The sequence below is a fragment of the Heteronotia binoei genome, chromosome 5, assembly GCF_032191835.1.
Source record: "Heteronotia binoei isolate CCM8104 ecotype False Entrance Well chromosome 5, APGP_CSIRO_Hbin_v1, whole genome shotgun sequence".
Classification (NCBI taxonomy): domain Eukaryota; kingdom Metazoa; phylum Chordata; class Lepidosauria; order Squamata; family Gekkonidae; genus Heteronotia; species Heteronotia binoei.
This window is the reverse complement of record NC_083227.1, coordinates 57,338,447-57,361,696: the sequence shown is the minus strand read 5'-3', so window position 1 is coordinate 57,361,696 and position 23,250 is coordinate 57,338,447. Positions and strand designations below refer to the sequence as shown.

General features: G+C 44.8%; 1 protein-coding gene across 7 annotated transcripts in view; it reads left to right on the top strand.

Annotated features, from left to right (window-relative positions):
* Positions 1 to 23,250, top strand: part of FRMD4B (FERM domain containing 4B) — a 209,569-nt gene that overhangs the window by 28,585 nt on the left and 157,734 nt on the right. For 6 of the 7 annotated variants that reach the window (XM_060239520.1, XM_060239521.1, XM_060239522.1 and 3 more), the window contains exons 2-4: positions 9,824 to 9,889; positions 17,375 to 17,469; positions 21,847 to 21,939. In XM_060239520.1, coding sequence (XP_060095503.1) covers positions 9,824 to 9,889; positions 17,375 to 17,469; positions 21,847 to 21,939 — 254 coding nt within the window. Of the gene's footprint in view, positions 1 to 9,823; positions 9,890 to 17,374; positions 17,470 to 21,846; positions 21,940 to 23,250 lie in introns of those variants that run through there. The other variant, XM_060239527.1, reaches the window with a different exon arrangement.

Genomic DNA, 23,250 nt, shown 5'->3' with positions numbered 1-23,250 from the left:
TGACTTCTGTAGGTATAAGCATTGGCTGGAATTCAGACTGTTCTGTATATAGTTGACCTTTGTGATGAGCTACTAGGGGACACAGAATAAAGAAGAAAAGGGAGCATCCTGCCAGCTTCCTTTTGGGCTCCACTCTGAGGCAGCCAGTTGGTTCCTGCTAAGCTGATCTTGCCCTGATCTGGATGGCCCAGGCTAATCCTGTCTCTTCAGATCTCAGAAGCTAAGCAAGGTAAAAAGGTAACGGTAGTCCCTGTGTGAGCACCAGTCGTTTTCGACTCTGGGATGACGTTGCTTTCACAACGTTTTCGTGGCAGACTTTGGCTCTGGCTAGTACTGGGATGGGAGACCACCAAGGAAGTCCAGGGTTGCCATGCAGAGCCAGGCAGTGGCAAACCACCTTTGAAGATCTCTTGCCTTGAAACCCCTACAGGGTGGCCATAAACCAATTGTGACTTGACAGCACTTTCCACCACCAAGGTGATCTTGCCTGCAAACCCGAGCACTTGATAACTTAGCTAGCTTTAAATTGTGAATGCAGAGTATTTTTAAGGCATAAAGAAAATCTTAAAATGCTGTAATAATGTTACAGAACAACGTTTGAGTCCTGTAGCACCTTTAAGGCCGACAAAGTTTAATTCTGGGTGTAAGCTTTTGTCTGCATGCACACTTGTTCAGATACATTGAATAATGTTGTGAATGATACCTCTTTTCATACAGAGACCTAAGGCACTAATAATTGATTTTAGTAAATACACTGCATTCTTAGCTCTATAAAAGCCCAGAATTTAAGCATCCTGGGCATCCTTAATAAAGAAAAACATGGTGCTTTTACAATCTGCCTGGAAGAGCAAAATACAGCAGCAAAACATTTGCAGTGATCAAAGCTGTTTTGTTGTAGTAAAATCTCAGGGACACATAATCCCAGAAATAAAAAGGTAAAGGTAGTCCCCTGTGCAAGCACCAGTCGTTTTTGACTCTAGGGTGACGTCACATCAGACTTTTTTATGGGGTGGTTTGCCATTGCCTTCCCCAGGCATCTATGCTTTCCCTCCAGCAAGCTGGGTACTCATTTTACCAACCTTGGAAGGATGGAAGACTGAGTCAACCTTAAGCCAGCTACCTTCTGCCGGGATCAAACTCAGGTCGTGAGCAGAGAGTTTGGATTGCAGTCCTGCAGCTTTACCACTCTGCACCATGGGGCAGCTTGTAAATCCCAGAAATGCACATTGCTTTATAAACTGTCCCCTTGTCATCACCCATGGCCTACAATTTTGAGCTTCTGAACCTCACTTCTTTAATTTAGCTAAGTGATCTGTCCAAAATGCATAGGACAGTTAGATATTTTTAAAAAAGAAACTAGTGTGTTCAATAAATGCAGACCTTTTTTTGTCACAGTATTTACAAACTTACCAGTGCTAAGTACCAGCACATTTCTTTCTAGGCTCTTCAAAGTCTAGATACTTGTGTACCAGGCTGTCCCACTCAGCTACAGAAAAAGATGGTAGACTCTCAGGGACAGTCTAGAGAGGATCTGCCGGTGGGGGGCGGGGATTGGTGGAAATTGGCATAACCTCATACATAAGTATTAGCACTTTTAAAAAAAATTAAAGATAATATTTCTTGGAGTACTGTCACTTTTAGTTGCTTGCTATGAAAATGAACAGAGCAGTCCTCTGTTGGGCCTGTGCTGAGGCAGATGGCTGCAACACAACAAGGAAAGGGGAAAGTTATATGGTGCCTGAAGGGGGTGGGGAAGTGCATTGTCATTGTTGGCAGGCAGTGTCCTGGTGTCATCCATGGCATTTCTGCTGCAATGTTCTGTCCAGCATTGTTGCTGGGCAGGGGCAGTGTTGGTGCTAGGCAGGGGCAGACAGGACCAAGGGGAGTCATGAGTCAAGCATCTGCCACTGGCAGGAGCGGAGAGGGGCAGACCACAGAAGTCTTGCTCCTCCCCTGTAGCACAATCCCCTTAAAACTCCAGTCAGAGGCCCCAGCCACTTGTCAGTGGGGCAGGGTATGCCACCCGCCCACTCCGTAGGGACATCTTGGTGTCACTCTGTACACAGGGCCCCTGAGGGCCACGACAGAAAAGAACATGGATGCCCAGGTAACCTCCACTCACCAACAGCTATGCTGTCCAGAATGATGCCCACACTGTCACAGGCATCCCAATGGGAACCCCTGTGCAACCCCACTAGAGGACAAGCAGGAGGTTGGCAGGGGTGCTGGATGCTGGGGGGATGGAGAGTCTCTGAGAGGTCAGTCAGCAAGTGCTTGATATATCCCTGTCCCTTACCCACATCCCTTGCAATGGCAAGAAATCCATCACAGATGCTACCAGCTCCTCCATCCATTGCTGCCCCCTGGAAAAGGCTTCCCACCACTCATGCTCACATAGAGGAAAGGGTGGGTGGGATAGGCTGTGTCAGATGAGTGCCCCATACCTGGGGACCAGGCAAGGGGCCAGAACCCTACTCCTCTGGGGCACAAGTAGCCATAACACTTGGGCCAGAGGGAACTCCCTTAGCACTGCTACACCTACCCCACTTCTGTCTGGTAGAGCAGGGCCACTGCCATCTGAAGATGTCAACACTCCCCTCTGCATCACCTCTCTTCCAGCCACTGGGCCTGGGAACTTCATTATTCCTAGTGACCACAGGTCCATGGAGGCTACCAGTGTCATTCCCTGTGAAATTGACCGTCTCTGCTTGGCAGCATGAATTGCTACCCACTAAACCTCACTGTAGTGGCAGCTCCTAAAGCCAACAGCGACATTTGCACAATGGAGCAGCTGTCTGTGTTCTTTATTAGCAGCTTGTAGGGCATTTGGCAGTCCCACAGAGACCACCATGCAGTGATCTGCCCCCCTCATCTGGCACTCCAATGCCACAAGACAGACACCCCCCCTCGGGGCAAAATTCAGACCTTCCACATCTTCTCAGAACCGATGTGTATCAGGAATGCACTTTGACCACAGTGTCAGGGCATTCTGTACCTGCAAAGGAAGTGTTTGGCCATCATGTGGGAGCACTCAGGTTGGTGGGACTCCCCACCTGCCACTGTGTTTGTACAGGGGAGCACTGCCAGCTGGCGAGGCAGGCAGGCTTCGCCTCCCTTTCCTGGCAGCTGCCTCAGGCAAGCCCCAACAGACCTACTCAATTGATGTGTAGAGTCCATGTTTGTCTGGGGGACCAGTGCTCACCCGTCTGCTGCCAGGTTTGGGGGTGGGAGACACCATGTGTCATAACCTCCAAATACCCCATACTGATGCTGACACAAGAGTTTGTGCCATTGGTCTGCTGGTGTGTGGCTGCAGCACAGCTGCTGTGGTGGAGTTGAAGTGGTATAGTGCTGCTCGTGCCCTGTACTGGTGTAAACAGACCTTACACTAGTAAAAGTCCATGATGCGCTTGTGTAGGGGGTCAGTCATACCCCTTTGTTGGTTCTACCCCCTCTCTTAGGATTGTACTGTAGGAAAGGGGTGACTAATGGTAGCTCTCCAGATGTTTTTTGCCTGCAACTCCCATCAGCCCCAGCCATTGGCCATGCTGTTTGGGACTGATGGGAGTTGTAGGCAAAAAACATCTGGAGAGCTACCGTTGGCCACCTCTGCTGTAAGAGAATGCAATGGACAAGTGGGTGTTTGGGGGTTTTTTTGCTATCAGTGGGAGATTGAATCATTTGAAAATTTCCAGAAACCCACAATAGAACGTAATCTGATTTATCAAGTTCATTTTGGCTTATATTTAGGAAATCAGATTTAATAAAGTGACTCATTAATTTTATGACCCAGTAGCAACAAATATCTAAACTAGTGTGGTTTCGGTGCTACGTTGAGACAGATGTAAAGCTCCATGGAGAAATTATTATTGTCCTCCAATACCAAACATGACCCCTCCATTAACAGCGCAAGTTTTTTTTCTCCAGACAGTTGGTAATTCTAAATAGTAAAGAAATCGTCAAAGATTATTGGCATGGTATAAATAAAAATACTCTATCTAGCTTCTCTTACTCATAGTAACTTTGTCACCACAGTTGAAATGGAACCAGGAAGTGGAGCAGGGCTGAGTACAACAATATCATATTGTGTGTTTTCTTTAACTGCTACTGCAGAGATTAGAGTGATCATGTGTTTATAATATAGTTTAGGCCTCACTTTACTGATACTAGATCTTAAATATTCAAATGCAAAAAGATAACATTTCCAGGTTTGAGGCATGTGTGATGCTATATGCCTCATTCTACCAGGACTCAGAGATTAGGTTGCATTTCAATCCAGATTTAAAATTATTGTTTTAGGGCAGATGTTGACATATTTCAAATCTTTTGTATTAGCTGACTGATCTTCTGAGAACAGTTTTTTTCTTATTAATAAGTTTATGGCACCAACTTAGAGATACCTGCTTTGGAATTTACCCAGAAACCTCTGAGAAAAAATATACTGGTCTAAAAAGCTGAAGACACTCTGTTTTTCCTTCTTCTTCTGCTTATTACAAGAAGGATCTTGTTTATATGAATCTGTTCTCATCAGACATCGAAATTTAAACCAGTTTTGCAATAAGCAGCACACTTCTTCACAGATACTCTTCCTTTTCAATTAAGAGTAAATTAACCTGAGTTTGCATTCATTCATCTGGTGTAATGGGATTAAGCTAATATGAGATAAACTGCTCTTAAATCAGAGAGACATTCTACAAGATGCTTATCTAATTTAAGACTGGCTGGAGAAATGAGGGAGATTTCTCCTAAATGTTTTTAAATACGAAAAGGAACACATTATTTGAACTAGGGTAAAATTTAATTTGTTTTTTTTTTCAGTGGTGTTTTATTATCTAACAATCCTGCTACTAAATTGGCTCTGAAATCTTGCCATATTTAAATTGCTTGTAGTAATTATTCTTTTTTAAAAAGCCAGTCTCACAAAGTGCTTTAGTTTGATTGAGTAGTAAGCTCAGCTGTCATACCTTCCTTGCTTCTCAACAGTTCATAGAATTCTACTGTGAAAATATAACAAGTGCCCTGCTGCATCAGACCAGTGGTCCGTTTACTCAAGAGTTGGGTTTTTCATAGTGCCCAGCCTGTGGAAAGTGTGGTTTGGGAAGGGACCTCAGCAGGGTATAATGCAGGGGTGGCCAAACGTGCTTAACATAAGAGCCGCATAAAATAGATGTCAGATGCTTGAGAGCTGCAAGATATGGGCATCAGATGTTTGAGAGAAGGGAGGCAGGCAAATAGATGAGGGAGGGAGAGGTAGAAAGAAAGCAACTTTAACGTTAAATGCATACTCCAAGCTGCCACACAATATATGTGAAAGAGCTACATGTGGCTCCTAAGCCACAGTATGGCCACCCCGGTATAATGCCATGGAGTCTACCCTCCAAAGGAGTCATTTTCTCCAGGGGAAGGGATCTTGGTTGCCTGAGGATCGATTGCAATAGTGGGAAATCTCCAGTTGCCATCTAGAGGCTTGCAATAGTATCTGATTATCCAATTTCCAGAAGAGTTGCTCGAGTGGATTTTGAAAAGATGATGACTTTAGATCCCCCCCCCCCACACACACACAATTTATCACAAAGCTCTCTCTCTGTTGCAATAGTTCTGAAATGTCTCTAGCTATCTACACAGAACCACCTGTGATCTAAATAGAGGACAGCTTCATTTGTGTAGAGTAATGATGTGATCTGACTGGTAGCTAGAACTGGGGCATGGAAATTCACAACTGCTAAGGCCACTGTAAGATCATTAATACAGATATTAAATAGAAGGGGAGCCAACAGGCAACCTGCTCCACTCCTCTGGACAAAGGAATGTCAGTTGCCCCCCCCCCCCCAAGGCCACAATGAACATGAGCAGTGGGATTCTGATATAGTAGCTGAGTTAAGTACAAAAATCTGTGATCCTGGAAGAGTTGTAAAGTTTGGCCCACAAATTCTCTCAAGGTATAGAATCAAATGCAGCCTTTAAGTGCATAAAGGCTACACAAAGCACACCATTTGTGTGGGACCTGGGTTTCCAGTTCTCTTGCCCCTCATAGGGACCCATATCCCCTCCAAGGTCTGGGAGGCCTACTTTTTTGCCCTTTTCAGGGCTCATCAAGGCCCTCCTCTTTTTAGCCATCATCTGTTCAGGAGGAGACTGTGGCATTGAAGCCAATGATATTGATGATATTGGATTTATATCCCACCGTATACTCAGAGTCTCAGAGTGATCACAATCTCCCATACCTCCCCCCCACCCACAACAGACACACTGTGAGGTAGGTGGGGCTAAGAGAGCTCTCACAGCAGCTGCCCTTTCAAGGACAACTCCTGTGAAAGCTATGGCTGACCCAAGGCCATTCCAGCAGCTGCAGGTGGAAGAGTGGGGAATCAAATCTGGTTCTCCCAGATAAGAGTCCGCACACTTAACCACTACACCAAACTGGATCTCATCAAGTTGCTGCCAACTTATGGTGGGAGTAGTAGGCATTACTTACTTATTTTCCTAAGGTGCAGCGATGGTGAGCAGAGATGGAGTTAGGGATGGAAACTTCATTCTTTTCTGGGTCATAGGCTGAGGGTTTAAAGAGCTGGTTATGTTTTTGAGAGACAGAAACGTGGAAAGCTATCTTTAGCTGACTCCTTGGGTGTTTTGGCATTGATTCTAGTGTTGTGAATGTTTCAGCACATATTTGAGGTCATAGCTCAGCTTGTCCTGGAACATAAAAAAAAAATCTTGTTGTACTAAAAGGTAGTGATCCATGCTCGTGATAAATAAATATTCACGAGAACAAACCCTCTCAGTCTCTAGAAGTCAGACTTCTGGAGGCCCCAATGGACAACTGCCATACAAAAACTATGAACTATCATCCCAAGAATGGGAGTAAGGCTGCAGAGAATACAGATACAGGAGCAAGCAGAAGCACATATAGATGAGTGAAATGAGTCAACATGAGTATTTTGATACTAGCTAACCCATGGACACTTATATCCCAAAATTACATATTGCTCTAATTGTTCTTTCTTTCTTGGGGGTTAATCTTTTTTAGAAGCCCGGCCTCTTTGGGTGCATTAAAATAAAAACTCGCCATAAAAAAAGAAAGGGTGACAGGTATCACTTGCCAAAACCAACTGGGTTTCTTTCTATAAGTAGAAAATAAAATCACAGTTCCAGGCAGAGGATGAATCAAGTTTAGACATATGTAGCTACTTTAAAGACCTCCTTGCTACAAAGCTGTTCTCCATTTAGGCATTCAGGTTTGTCTCTGCTTTTTTTATTTCTTCAATTAAGTTTATTTTTTTTTCATGAGGCTTCCTGTTTATACAGAATCTAAATATGTTTAGTGTATGACTTGATGACATTGTGGGGTCTAAAAATGTTGCCTCTAACAGCATGCTGTGAGTGAAGAGGATGTAGTTCCTGGGGAGAAATGACATAAATATCCTCTAGGTTTTACTCCAAAATAATATAAGCTTACAGAATAGAAATAATTTGTCAAGAATGTATGCTTCCCCCCTCTCCAGTAGTCCTATTGCAGTAATCTTTCTTACATTATTGTGGTACCCTACACACAGATTTTCTGTATGCAAGTCATTTGCCTTGGCAGCAAATAAATTTGTTCTTTTTTACTCTCATAAAAAATATAGCCCCCCCACCTCACCATTATACACTGGAGGAGAAATATGAAGTATGGGGGAGGGAGGTTACCTGCAAAGTTCCTCTTCAGGACTTCCTCAGAAATTTACCATACCAGTTAGCAGTAGCATGTATATGGTTTCTACCAGCTCAAAAAATGGCCACCAGCAGAAAACTGAAAAGATGAGTCCAGTTGCTTATCTAATGGTTCCAACCTTCTATAAGCTTGGGAATGTTTAAATCTGCTGTTGACTTCAGAAGTAGATTTTTGAGGTCTGAGTTCTCCTGGAAACTTGGATATTAAATGTTTTGTTATACTGTGTCTGCCAACCAAACCGTGGACTCAAATCTACCTCTGACCTCTGGATAGCGTAGGCTCCCCATCTTGTCAGCTCTCAGAAGCTAAGCAGGGATGGGAGTCCACCAAGGACGTCCAGAGTTGTTGTGCAGAGGCAGGCTGTGGCAAACCACCTCCAAAGTCTTTTGCCTTTGAGTCACCATAAGTTGGCAGCAAGTTGATGGTATTAAAAATTCTCCCTATAAACTTATTGTGCTTCCTTATACCAAGGCAGACTCTTGCTCCATCTAGCTCAGTATTGTCTGCTTGGACTGATGCGATTTTGAGTTGTATTAACAAAAGTATAGTGCTCTGGTAAGACCTCACCTGGAGTATTGTGTTCAGTTTTGGGCACCACATTTTAAGAAGGATGTAGACAAGCTGGAACGGAGGGCAACGAAGGTGGTGAGGGGTCTGGACACGAAGTCCTGTGAAGAAAGGTTGAAGGAGCTGGGGATGTTTAGCCTGGAGAGGAGGTGGCTGAGAAGTGATATGATCACCATCTTCAAGTACTTGAAGGGCTGTCATATAGAGGACGGTGTGGAATTGTTTTCTGTGGCCCCAGAAGGTAGGACCAGAACCAATGGGTTGAAATTAAATCAAAAGAGTTTCCGGCTCAACATTAGAAAGAACTTCTTGATCGTTAGAACGGTTCCTCAGTGCAACAGTCTTCCTCAGGAGGTGGTGGGCTCTCCTTCCTTGGAGGTTTTTAAACAGAGGCTAGATGTCCATCTGACCAATGAAGATCCTATGCATTTAGGGGGAGGTATTTGTGCGTTTCCTGCATTGTGCAAGGGGTTGGACTGGATGACCCTGGAGATCCCTTTCAACTCTGTGATTCTATGATGCTGACTGTTTAGGTTTGCAGGCAGGAAAAGGTCTTGAACATCCTCAAGCTGAATCTAGGCAATCTGCATCTATTCTGCCTTCCGAGTCATAGCACTACTGTACACCTTAACCATTTTTGTTCAGGGGTAGATTGGAATGAACAAAAACAGGTTGTGTGCATAGGTTTACAGACTTGGGATTGAGTCCTAAAATGCCTTGGTGTGAATGGAAGGTACATCTGCTTGGGTGGGGAAGGGATGATTTGCAGTGCCATTCCACAGTACATGTCACATGGTTCTCCAACCCTCAAGAACGCCTAACTACACATTACATTTTACATTTATTCTGCACCAGGACTTCTAGTCAGCCATCAGCTGTGAGTTCCAATGCAGTAGTTGAGAGAGGCAGAAAATATCTCGTATGTGAGCAGAGCTCCTGGATCTGACCCATTGTTAGTAGAAAAATGTGATTATGGTTGTTGCAGTAAGTAATGTGGGAGTGATCAGGGATTCTTATAGTCTGGTTAAAGATATTATTACTTGGAGGTCAATCTCATTGAATTTCCTCCCAGCTAGCATTTCAGGCTTAATCTTCTTACCTATTCTGCTTTTTCTTTTGCAAATAATTGTTTAATTCCCCTCCCTCCCTATAAAGAGGCACAAATACTCCAGCCAAGAATACTTTGGGGATGAAAAAGAATTGAAGAATCTTAATTAACAGTTCAACGTCTACACACAGTCACTCCAATCTAAGCCTTTTACAGTAGGTACAACAGCAGCTGCAGAGAAATTGCCTCACAATTGAAATAGATGGAACAGCTAATAAATCATACTGGCTATAATATGGTACATGAATTATCTTGGGTATAAATTGCATATAATAGGTTTTTTTTAAAAAAAACCATGAATGAAATAATCAAATAGCGTTGCTTCTTTGCATCCCAATCTAAAATAGAATTCTGTTTCTGAACTGATTGCTTTGACTACTTGAAATGGGAAGGGTCTTCTGATTTCATTGCTATACAATCTGTCTCATCTTTTGCAGATGACAGAAGGGAAACAGTGCCAGGTTCAGCTGCTGGATGACAGGAAGTTAGAGCTGCTGGTTCAGGTAAGGACCTGTAGTTCTTTCTGGTTTATCCATCAACTGCATTTTGTTTACCCTTCCTCAGGGTGGTGTATAGGGGTTTCCTGTTACTATTTTTTATCCTTAAAACAACTCTGTATAGTAGGTTGAATTGGATGGTGATAAGCGTACAGTCACCTAGTGAGCTTCATAGCAGAGGGAGGATTTGAATGTGGGTCCTAATCCATACTGGCTATCATAATATGGCCTTATGTCCTTCCCGATTTATTTTTGTGGTATATTGCTGATTCAAAAGGTGAAATCTTTTGAGTGAGTGTGATACCATTGAAATAAATCAGGGAGGGCATAAGACATAAGGCCAGTTTGGTGTAACGGTTAAGAGTGCAGACTAATCTGGGAGAACTGGATTTGATTTCCCACTCCTCGACATGTAGCTGCTGGGTGACCTTTGGGCAAGCCACAGCTCTCTCAGAGCTGTTCTCTCAAGAACTCTCTCAGCCCCACCTACCTCACAGGGTGTCTGTTGTGCGAAGAGGAAGGGAAGGAGATTGTAAGCCGCTCTGAGACTCCGAGTGAAGGGTGGGGTATTAATCCAATCTCTTTTCTTCTGTTTTGACTGCCAGTATAGTTTAGGACCCAGGTTCAAATCCCTGCTCAGCCATGAAGCTTTCTAATTGTGGAGGTGGGATATCCCAAGTGGGATAAATATCAGCTCAGCCCACAGAGGCAACATTCTGTACTTGGCCTTGGTTTCACAGTGGAATATGTCTGAGTAAGTGTAAGAGACTATGGACAAGGAGGAGAGAGCATTAACTTTTACATCATCTGGGAAAAAATTCCATCTGACTGCGCTTTTTTGGCAGAAAGCACACTATAGTAGCTTTGCAACTTCATCTTTTTAGGATATTGTCACCTGCATATTGATAAGCAATGTCCTAAAAGTTTGGGCAGTGACTGTTGGAGCAAGAATCTACATAAACCCAGTCTGACAGCCACAGTATGACAGCTGGTGATCTAGCTGCCAGGCTAGGTCACAGTGACCTGATCAGCAGACCGGCTTGAGCCGGCAGAAGCCAAGTGATGCAATCTGCTGAGTCAGCACGGCCAGGATTGGCTGCTTGGACTATATATGATCTGTGTGTGCATCACACAGGTCTCTCCCTGTGAGATGGTGGTTAGGCGAAGCACTTTGTCCGTGGAGGTGATATTGTATAGACTGCACAAGAGAGCACTTGTCGTGTATATATGTTAATACACCTTTTGGCACTAGTTGCACGTGTCGGCCTGATTTTCTTTCCTGAAGCCCTGTGTCGGGCAAGTCATCTCCCTCACTCTGCTACTCCCGCCCCGACAGGGTTATGGGCCCAGGGCGGTTCCGCTGCGCGGAGGAGAGAGTTGAGAGTTGAGCTGACTGTGAGGTTGGAAAGAGCCGGAGGCGAGGAACGCCGGTGAAGGACACAGAAGCACCACCGTTCTCTGTTTGAGAGCCAGAGGGACGTCGGCAGCCAGCCGTGAGGAGGAGTCGGCACGATGGCTCAGCAACAGCTTGGAGTAGCCGTTGAGAAGCTCACCTCAGCCAACTACGCGGTGTGGAGCCTGAGAATGCAACACTACCTCAAGCGTGAAGGGCAATGGCTGTTCGTGAGTAACCCCCCTGCTGACTTATCTCCTGCCGAGACTGTGTTATCGGATAAGGCACTGGCCAACATAGTGCTATCTATAGGAGATGACCAGCTGGTTTATGTGCGAGGGAAGGACACTCCCAAGGCTGCCTGGGACGCGTTGAGTCCGGTGCATGTTAGCACCACTGCTGGTTCCCTCATGGCCTTGACAAGGAGGATGTTCCGCACCGTTATGCCGGCTGGAGGGTGTGTGAAAGATCACATCAAACGGCTAACGGACTGTTTCGTTGAGCTGGAGGCAAGAGGCAAGACTGTAGCTCCAGACGACAGAGTGTACATTTTGCTGTCGTCGTTGCCACCTGAGTACACTCCCCTGATAACTTCTCTGGAGACGGTGGACGTAGCGACCCTGACCATGGAATACGTCTGTGCCCACCTGCTTGACTTCCAAGAGAGAATTGCGGCCGTGAGCTGTCCGGGGGTGTCGGCCGGGCAGCGTGCTGTTATCGGTGTGTCCGGGAAGACAGCCAAGAATGAGCCAGCTTTTGCTGCTGGCAGGCGTCCGAAGGTGGAGGAAGTGGAGCCGACTGCGTTTGCAGTCCGTCGCTGCTATGGATGCGGGTCGTCGCAGCACCTGCTCCGAGCTTGCCCTGAGAGGGAGAAGAGGCGGGGGCGTGTGCGGCGAGAGCGGAGGACCGCCAGCCCGTGTGAGGAAGCAACCCGGCTGGTCACGTCTGCAGTAGAGAGCACAGGGTCTGCTTGGATTTTAGACTCCGGGGCAACGAGCCATCTCTGCTGCGAGAAGGAGTTGTTGAAAAACATTGACAGTCCTGAGCATAAGTATGTGAGATTGGCTGATGGGACCACTGCCAATTCTGTTTGCTCAGGCAATGTGGAATTTCCTGCACTGAAATGTATGTTGCAAAATGTGTTGTATGTACCCTCACTGCAGTCTAACCTGTTGAGTGTTAGCACACTGTTTGACCAGGGATACCAGGTGAGATTTGAGAAAACCTGCTGCAAAATCCTGGGAGGTGGGGGAAAGTTGCTTGTGACAGGAAAGAGGGAAGGTAAACTGTATGTGGTCCAGAGTGATTGTGCCCAGGTGGCTCAGGTGTCGAATGAGCCTGTGCACAATAATTGTATACATTTGCTCCATAGGAGACTTGGGCACTGCGGATTTAGGGCGTTAAAGAAAACCCTGGAGCTTGTGCCTAGTTTGAAAGTAAATCCTTGCAAATGTTACTTGGATTGCCAGGTCTGCAAGAAGACCAAAAGCAAGGCGTGTGCTGTTGCTAAAGAAAGCTCAAGGGAAAGCACACGAGCCCTGGAACTAGTCCATTTAGACGTTATTGGCCCATTGCCAAAGAGTCTGTCGGGGAGGAGATACTGCTTGGTGGCCACCGACGACCACACGAGGTACGCGTGGGTTTTCACCATGGTGCATAAGTCTGAGGTGTATAAGACATTCACCAAGTGGGTCAAAACAGTGGAGAGACAATTAGGGGTTAATCTCCTAGCTGTACAAACCGACAGAGGGGGGGAATTCTTATCTAACCAGATGAAACGTTGGCTGGAGAACAAGGGCATTGCCCACCGTCTGACGAACCCGGCAACGCCCCGAGAAAATGGGCATGGGGCTGTATTGCAGAATGTGATGTATTGCATGTTAGAGGATGCACAACTGCCAATGACCTATTGGGCAGAAACCATACATGCAGCTGTTTTTTTGCAAAATAGGGTTTGGTGTAATACTGTGAAAAATGTGCCTTACAGGTTACTGTTGAACAAGACCCCAGATTTGAGTTCTTTAAAAGTCTTTGGGTCACGGGCTCGGGTTGGCATCCACTCCACGAGTAGCGGGGAGGGGGATGTCCGGGCAGAGAGCCTAATTTTTCTGGGCCACAAGCCAAGGGCCAGGTGTTATCGTTTCTGCAATAGCAAAAGCAAGATAACACTTAGTAAGAGTGCCCAGTTCAATGAAGAAAGCAGCTGGCCAAGGTTGCACTCCTTGCAGAAACAATTTGTCCTGCTGCCAAGTAGCGATAACGATGTTGGAGCGCAGCCCAGAACTCCAGCCCAGGAGGTGGCACCCAGTGGGGCTGGAGAAGGTGAGCCGAATGCTGGCACAGAGCCTGACGAGCAGAGTCAGGAGGCAGAGCCTCAAATGCAGGAACTGGAGGTAAAGTGTGAGAGTCAGGAGGTTCAACACCCAATTACAGGGGCAGAGCAACCAGCCCAGGAGGTGGGAACAAAGCAACCCGAAGAAGACAAAGCTGGTCCAAGCACAGGGCCACGGGTGTCTGCCAGGTCCACCAAAGGCCAACGTCCCGCTAGGTACAAGTGTCCCTATGTCACTCTGACTGTCAATCCAGACCCACCCGGATTAGAGGAAATGTTAAAAGAAAAGGCTAAGAAATGGAAAGCCTGGGTGGCAGAGTGCGAGGCAAGGGAGATGGAGGCTGAAGCCAAGCGTCTGAAAGAGCTGGCTGAACAGGAACACGATGATGTGTTTTACAATCATGATGAGTTCCTGAACGAATTCCGGAAAGGGTTCCGAGCTACGTAAATATGAACTGTAATGTTGCTGGTGGACATGTATGTAAACTGTGTAAAGTGTTTTGGTGCACTGGGTTTAAATAGATTAGGAGGTGTGTTGGAGCAAGAATCTACATAAACCCAGTCTGACAGCCACAGTATGACAGCTGGTGATCTAGCTGCCAGGCTAGGTCACAGTGACCTGATCAGCAGACCGGCTTGAGCCGGCAGAAGCCAAGTGATGCAATCTGCTGAGTCAGCACGGCCAGGATTGGCTGCTTGGACTATATATGATCTGTGTGTGCATCACACAGGTCTCTCCCTGTGAGATGGTGGTTAGGCGAAGCACTTTGTCCGTGGAGGTGATATTGTATAGACTGCACAAGAGAGCACTTGTCGTGTATATATGTTAATACACCTTTTGGCACTAGTTGCACGTGTCGGCCTGATTTTCTTTCCTGAAGCCCTGTGTCGGGCAAGTCATCTCCCTCACTCTGCTACTCCCGCCCCGACAGTGACCACTTATCTGTAAACAGAAAAGCACCTATAATATGGACCAAACACAGTCATCTACAACTTTTGCCTCTAAAATACTGTTTTACTCTAACCAATATTAAAAGTTCTGTGGTCCCATGAGTTTTTCCAATTGAAAACTGATCCACTTAAATGTTATAATTGTTAAGTAAAAAAAGGTATAGGTAGTCCCCTGTGCAAGTATCAGTCGTTTCCGACTCTGAGGTGACGTTGCTTTCACAACGTTTTCACAGCAGACTGGTACAATTAGTGGGCTTCACTGGAGAATATTTACCTCATCATAGACATATGTGTGCTTGAGGCAGAAAAATAACTTCCAATTACCTACAGTGTTAATGATTAGTTAGTTATGATACATGTTTTTCATCATAGTTTATGACAGTTTAATATCTTAGTGTCACAAGCAGGGGACCAGGGAGGGCCTCTACTGGCTGCCACCTAGGGTTGCCAGGTCTGTGTTAGAAAATACCTGGAGACTGGGAGTGGAGCTGGGAGAGGGCAGGGTTTGAGGAGGGGAGGGGCCTCAGCATAGTACAATGCCATAGAGTCCACCCTTCAAAGCAGCCATTTTCTCCAGGGGAGCTGATCTCTGCCAGCTGGAAATCATTTGTAAAAGCAGGAGATATCCAGGCTCTACCTGGATGCTGGCAACCCTACTGCCACCACTCTGGTACAGGTCTGTCTGAGAGGGCCCTGATCACCCATCTGACCCCTTTGTCTTCCTTCTCAACAGGTATCTTTTGACCATGACCAAAGAGACATGAGAGGGCCCAGGCAATATAACAATAATAAGTTTACTGTAGTGTTAAAGAACAAACAAGTGGTTTTAATTATTAGTGCAATAGCAAAAAAAGGAAAAACATTAAAGATGGTATAAAGAAAATAAAAGCCCTGGTGGGTGATACCAGATGGGCGTTTAAAGCCGTCCAGGGGACGGGAGGCAGGCAGACCAAAAAAGCACGTCCACATGCGCACATCTGCCTCCAGTCCCTGTCCCGCCCCGGTTCCGCCCCCGGCTTGCTGGGTGCTGGCTCAAAAAGGCACCACTTTCAAAGTGGTCCCTTTTTGCTGGGGTGCCTTCCCAGCCGTCTGGAAAGGCAGGAGGTGCCCGGAGAGCTGCAGATGGGATGCGGGAACATTCCAGACACTCCCTGGGCATGCACAGCCAGCCCCTTTTTGAGTGCTATCCAGAAGCTCCGAGGCACTCCGTTTCCAGCTGGCTCTCTTTGGGACGGCTTGAAGCCGACCCAAACCAGCCATCTGGTATCACCCAATGAGACTAACTACACATTTCCTTCTGATTTCAAACCAATTCAGCCCTCTTTGGATGGGGGAATCCTCCTGCTGCAGCCTCTCTCCAACTCAGCCTTTCCAGAGAGAACATTTCCCCCTCTCTAGTTAGTCCTTTTATTGTTTCCTCCCAGGTCCCACCCCTCAATTCTCCATTAGACAAGTTTTCCCTCCAGAACTTCTGCCCACTCAGTCAGAGGGGCAGAAGGGATCTTGGGAGATGTAGGCCTGGTTACTACTCTAATACAGGCTTCTCTGGAGCTTATAGGCCACGCTAGTTCTAGGATCATGACATGTATTCAAAAAACTTGGTTCTGTTGTTTCAAATGCAAACTCAAAAAATAACATTCCACCTCATGTGAAAGCATATATCTAGTCTTTGAATGTTTGAGTATTGTGAAACACTCCTCTACCAGAAGAATGGATTTGGTTGGTGACAGTTTACTATCCCAAGATACATTGGAGTTTGACTTGCAGTAGGGAATGCATCCCAAATACTGTTTGTGTGTTTTAGCACAGTTAATAAAGTACTTTTTTGAATTGCTTTTAGCTCTCATCATAGTGCTTGGAGTAATTTCAAGTGAATATTTGGAAACATCTTTTAAAAAGTAGTTTCCTTTACTTTGTCTTCTGCAGTGGCAGAGAAGGGAGAAGTAGCCTTTTCCACCTTTCTCTGTGCAGCCCTCTATCCCACATGGAAGTAGTCTCCATAGATCCATTAATGCCAGAAATCAATTTTCCTAGAGTCAGAAAGGACTGCTTGAGGGAGGAGAAGCAAGGAAGAGATCTGAGGTGCTACTAATTGCTGAATCCAACCCTCTATCTTTTTATTGTAGGATTCCTCACAACACAAACTTGGGCTGCAGATAGGGAGAAATTGGTATATATGAGGCTGAAAATGGAAATTACATGTTTGCTCAGGAAAGCAAGAAGTTATTGGGATAAGGTAAAAAAAAAAACCATTGCAGTCACTAGAACATCTGGCTCACAATACCATTTGTTCAAAGAAGGAAGGCTTAGACCAGGGGTATCAAACATGCTGCCCGGGGGCTGAATCAGGTCCCTGGAGGACTCCTATCAGCCCCCTGAAAAACTGCTCTTGTCTGCTTCCTTCTCCCTCTTTCTTGCTTCCTTCTGCACCTCAGTTTGCTTTACAAGGCTTGCTCAATTGCACAGGAGCTACAGAGCAAAACCTTGATTTCCTCCATTGGTTGAGGGTCCTCCCCCTCCAGGTCCCCTGGGGAAGGAAAGAACCAGAGCTTCCTTTGCCCAGTTCCCTGGATCCCATGGGAGAGATACAAAGACCAACAAGTGCTAACGTTTTAAGTATGTTTTAAGGCTGTTTTTTTTTTTAAAAAAATCTTCAGTCATGTTTGTATTCTTTAAAAAGAATATCTCTCTGCTATACACATAGCCCAGCCTGACATAGCCTGGCCCGACAAGGTTTCATTTATGTCCTCATAACAAATGAGTTTGACACCTCCAGCTTAGACCCTTATATGATCAATATAATTTTTTTCAATAGCCTAAACTTTTGTCCCGGGAACTGCTGGATCTGGTGGCTTCACATTTCAACCTCAAAGAAAAGGAGTATTTTGGGATAACGTTCATAGATGATACGTAAGTATCTACTGATTTTTTTACTCATTGTTTTTAATTATTGCAAAATGATTTTCTAATGGTTTCAATAATAATACAGTCTTAGAACTACACAAGGTGAAAATCCTTGTGAAAAGGTGAAAATCATTTCAATTTGATGTGCCTTTGTTTTGGCTTTATCTCTTTAATTCTCTCAATTGGCTTCTCGTTCTTGCCAGGGAGTTAAGCAATTCCTGCAGACAACTCTGCAAGATGCTTTCATGCATGCTGAATAATGCACTTTGAGTCCACTTTCAGCAATCATTTGCAAGTGGATTTTACTGTGTGAAACTACTGCAAGCCAAACTCCAGTGTATCTTGGAATATTAAACAGTTGCAAAGTGCATTGAAAGTGCATTATTCAGTGTGTGTGGAAATATTTCCCTGCTTGATCAGGCCCCTTCCTGAGTCATGTGTTGAAACAGAATCCCACTCTACCTGTGGCCTCCAGCTTAAGGGGCACATTTGCTAAGTCCTGTGTGATAAGCACAGGGTAATTATAACAGACCCAAGTATTTGTATCTAGCCTAGACAGTCTTTACTTCAGTCTGCTGTGCATCATTGAAACCATCTAGCAACTCCCTGCTGAGATGTGATCACATATTGTAGAGTAAAAATTCACCCACATGTTTACTCTTCTGCATTCACACTGGTATTAACAGGAGTGGAATTTTTAATTTTTTTTTACGAAAAAGAGCCTTATAAGCTCTTGGCTACATCAGGGGTGTATGGCCTAAAATGCAAAGGAACTCCTGCTAGAATTCTACCCCTGGGTATTAAACGCACCCAACCCCAGATGTAGCTTCTGCAAGTGGAAAATTATGGTTTCCTCACATAAAAGCAGAATGTGGAATGGTGGTGACATGGGATAAGCTCACTTCTTTTCTCTAACAAGTTGCCCCCAAGCCAGTCCCCCCATCCTTTTGCATTCCACACATAGGTTTGCCTCTCTCCATACTCCATACACAAAGCTGGGAAATCTGTGGTGGGAAGGAAATTGCTGGGGGGCGGGGACAGTTGGAAGCAAGGGAGTTGTAGATAGGAAAAGAGTTAAAATGTTTTTCTCCACTCCCAGTCTTCTGCCAAAAGCTGCAGTTCTCAGGATTTTGTTACATGGGATTTTGTTGTTTTGTTATAGGATTTTTGTTGCAGTGTATGTTTTTACCATGACAGTGCTGGATTTTTGTTCCATGCTTTCTCAGTCAAAGGTTATCATTTATTTTATTTATTTACTTCATTTATACTCGACCTCGACCTTTTTCACCAGTGGAACCCAAAGCGATTTTCATTATTCTCCTCTTCTTTATGTCCTCCTTATGACAACTCTGTCAGGTGAATTAGGCTGAGTGTGTCTAACTGACCCGTGGTCTCCCAAGATGCTTCCAAAGCAGAGTGGGAATTCAGATTTAGATATCCCAGATGCTAGTCTGGCATTCTTAATGGCCATATCACACGGATTCTCTGATTATCTTTGTACAGCTTAGTTCTCTCTCTGAAGATTTCTGTGTTGTCACTGGTATATTTTTGGAAGAGCTGTCCCACCTGGGGAAACCTTCCTGGAAAATAGATTTTTTTTTTCATTCTTTGCCTGCTCCACAAATGGAAAGTGTTTTCTGTTTATAAATTCCTATGGGTTCTGTTTATATGTTCTGTTTTTCATGCAAAACTCCACCACCCCCTCCCCCAAGGTGGAACATTTTCACTTGAGAGCCAGCATGGAGTAGCGGTTAAGAGCAGCAGACTCTAATCTGGAGAGCTGGGTTTGATTCCCCAGTTCTCTGCATGAAGCCTGTTGGGTGACCTTGGGCCAGTCACCTCAAAGCTCTCTCAGCCCCCACCTACATCATAAGGTGACTTGTGGGGAGAGAAAGGGGATGTGATTGTTAGCCACTTTGAGTCTCCTTAGGGGAGAGAAAAGCAGGGTATAAAAATGTACTTCTTCTTCTGATGATGATGATGATGTCAAAATTATTTCTTGGATTGTGGTGTCCTCCAAAACAAAGCAGTTGTTTTTGAAACTTTGGAGAAGTTTTAGAAAGGCTTAACAATGGGATTGTTTGTTGGGTAGTGTTTTGGAATATGAGTTTCCAGCCTCCAGAGGGCAGTCAAGCCTTTATTTTAGAACTCCCCCCCCCCCCCCTTCCCCGTCAAGTTTGCTATCATATTATCAGCAATTCACCACCTGGTTTCTTTCACTTCTGTTAAACCCGCAAGGCAAATTGTGCTTCTGGCAAGGACTTTGTGACATACATTCAATTTACTCAGTGACCTGCTAGTTAATAATGAATTGTCCTTCTGTAGAGATGTTTTCTGTCTGCTAGGGCTTTTCTGTCTACACAGGTGCTCTCAGATATTCCTTATATTACATTATAAAATAACCCTTAAAGATAGGTCAGTTATGCTAGCTTCACAATTGGAAGTTTTGCTTAGAAACACAAGACTTGTTTGATCCCAGTGGATTTTATTTCACTAAGGAATTCATACCAAAAAAGGCATGGAGTGGCTATGTTATCCACTCTGAGCCATGTTATACAGGAGAGGATGGGATATAAACACAATAAAAAAAATAAATAATTTTTTTTTAAACATCTGTGTTGAACTCTAGTGAGGTAATAATTTTGCCTCAGTTTACATTCATTTACCTTTTTTAAAAAAGTTCCCTTTATAAGGGTAACAAGCATCATACCATCATTTTGCCATGTCTCCAAACACAGCCAAGATTGTCTGTCTTTGACCTTAGGCCTGAATTTTGTCTGAGGCTGGGTGTATCTCAAAATATTCACCTGCTTGCTTTACCGTACACTCAAAAACCAATTTTCCAGTGGAAGTGTTCTGTTTGTTTATAGTGCTTTTCCCTCCCCAGTGGGTACCCAAACCAGTTTACAGTGCCATTCTCTCCTCTTCCATTTTATCCCCACAACAACCTGAGGTAGGTTAGGTGGAGAAAGCAAGGCTGGCCTGCCCACTAGCCACCCTAAGCCTGCTTCGGCGGGGAGGGTGGGATATAAATCTAAGAAATCTAATCAAATTAGGCATTTGCCTAGGGCGCTGGGAGGGGGGCACTGAATTGGGCTCTCCCCCCCCCCCGGCACCCAAGACAAATGCCTAATTGCCATGGTCAGCAGCTCACTGGCTGGAGAGCAATTAGGCGGCAGCAAGCAGGCCACTTTCCCGCTCCCCCCCCCCCCATGCACTCAGAGGAGCAATGCCAGCCTCATGCTTACCCAATTCGGTGGGCATTGCAATAGAGCATTCTGTCTTAATAGAGAGCAGGACCAGGCTTTGCTCCTTCTCCCTTCCTGTTCCGGAAAGGAGGGGGAGCAAAGCCTCATCCTGCTTTCTATTAAGAGAATGCTCTAATATGATGCCCACCAAAGTGAGCAAGCAAAAGACCAGTGTCACGGGGGGGGGGGCATGGAGGGGCAGGCCACCTTCCCCCGGTGCACTCAGAGGAGTGAGGAGAGGGGAGGGGGCAGCCTGGGGGGCAGTGGGCAGTAAGTCTGCCTGGGGCACCACACGCCCTAGGGCCCGCCCTGGCAGAAAGAGTGAGTGTCTCAGTGTTACCCAAGTCACCCAATGAGCTTCCATGGCAAGAATGAGGATTCGAATCTGGGTCTTCCAACCATTGCTGGCCTTTCTTTTATATACTCCTTTGCTTCCAGCAGTTCTGCCATGGTGGGGTTGAGTCAGTTGTGCTTAGTTAAATCCATACTTCGTTATCATTGTGGGGATTCCAGTCAGAACAGGAATTCTTCTGTGACATTTTTAATGGGATCCAGTTGTCAGGTTGAAAGACTCAAGAAGCAGAGCCTGAAGTGATTGACAAACTGACAGACTGCAATAACACCGAGCAAGAAGTAATTAACGTTCACAATTAATGCTCTGAAGATACAATATCATAAAATAAAACAGTGATTTAATAGTACCTAAAGTCTCTATGTCAAATGAGTTTCAATTGTTTTTGAGTGCCTGTGTGCACCTAATGACAAAAAACTATATCTGTTGAACTGGTGCCTGTTAGCACATTGTTGTAACCTCCAAGTGTTTAGTCATTCTTATTAGTGTGGTTCAATGAGTTCACTTGGTAATGATTGTATAAACGTATAAGAAATGACATAGAAACTTTAGTAATATTAAATCAGTGTTTTATGATATTGTATCTTTGGAGAATTAATTGTGAAGGTTAGTTACATCCTGCTGAGTGTCAGATTCTAAGTGCCCTGATTCTTTGTGATTGACCAACTGACATGGGCATCCAGCTTTTCCTCTTTAGGTTGAATGATGATGTGCAGGAAAGCTGTATTTTCTCGGTCTGTACCAAACCCGTTAACTTCTCTTCTCTGTATTTATTCATTATAGAGGTCAAACTATTTGGCTACAGTTAGATCACAGAGTTCTGGATCATGACTTGCCCAAGAAACCAGGCCCAGCTACTTTGTTCTTTGCAGTTAGGTAAGTATTGACCACACACAGGATTAAAATGCAGAATAAACTCGAGATACAAGATTTGAAATTGTAGGTAAGAAATCAGTGTTGAATTTTTTCCTAACTGAAGGTAGGAGTGGGATTGTTATTGCCATCAAGTCACAGCTGACTTATGGCGACCCTGTAGGGTTGTCAAGGCAAAAGACTTCAGAGGTGGTTTGCCATTGCCTAACTCTGCATCTTAACCCTGGTATTCCTTGGTGGTTTCCTTTCCAAATACTAGCCAGGGTTGACCCTGCTTAGTTTCTGATGAGATGAGGCTAGCCTGTGCTATCCAGGTCCGGTTAAAAAATAAAATAAAATTGGTCTGGGTAAAAAAAAAACCCACAACAATCCTTTCCTCCTCATTTTTGGGTGATGACATATTATATGAGCAATGGCACATTAGAAGGGTTACCTCACACAGCCCTATCACTTCTGAACATACTGTGCTTTGTCATGTTGTAATTCTTTATTTAACTCTTGGTCTGATTGCTCAAAATGCTAGACATAGCTCTGTGTATACATATGTATATATTGAAAAGGCAGATAACCAAAGTACACTGAGGAAAATTAGGTACTAAGAAAATAAGAGAAGCCATGTTGGATCAGGCCAATGGCCCATCCAGTCCAACACTCTGTGTCACACAGTGGCCAGTATGTGTGTGTGTGTGTGTATATATATACACACACACACAAACACACACACATATACATACATACATATACACACACGCAGGCACATATATATATACATGTGGCTAATAGCCACTGATGGACCTCTGCTCCATATTTTTATCCAATCCCCTTTTAAAGCTGGCTATGCTTGTAGCCGCCACCACCTCCTGTGGCAGTGAATTCCACATGTTAATCACCCTTTGGGTGAAGAAGTACTTCGTTTTATCCATTCTAACCTGACTGCTCAGCAATTTCATTGAATGCCCATGAGTTCTTGTATTGTGAGAAAGGGAGAAAAGTACTTATTTCTCTACTTTCTCCATCCCATGCATAATCTTGTAAATCTTTATTATGTCACCCCGCAGTCAACTTTTCTCCAAGCTAAAGAGCCCCAAGCATTTTAATCTTTCTTCATAGGGAAAGTGTTCCAAACCTTTAATCATTCTAGTTGCCCTTTTCTGGACTTTTCCCAATGCTATAATATCCTTTTTGAGGTGCGGTGACCATAATTGTACACATTATTCCAAATGAGACCGCACCATCGATTTATACAGTGGCATTATGATACTGGCTGATTTGTTTTCAGTTCCCTTCCTAATAATTCCCAGCATGGTGTTGGCC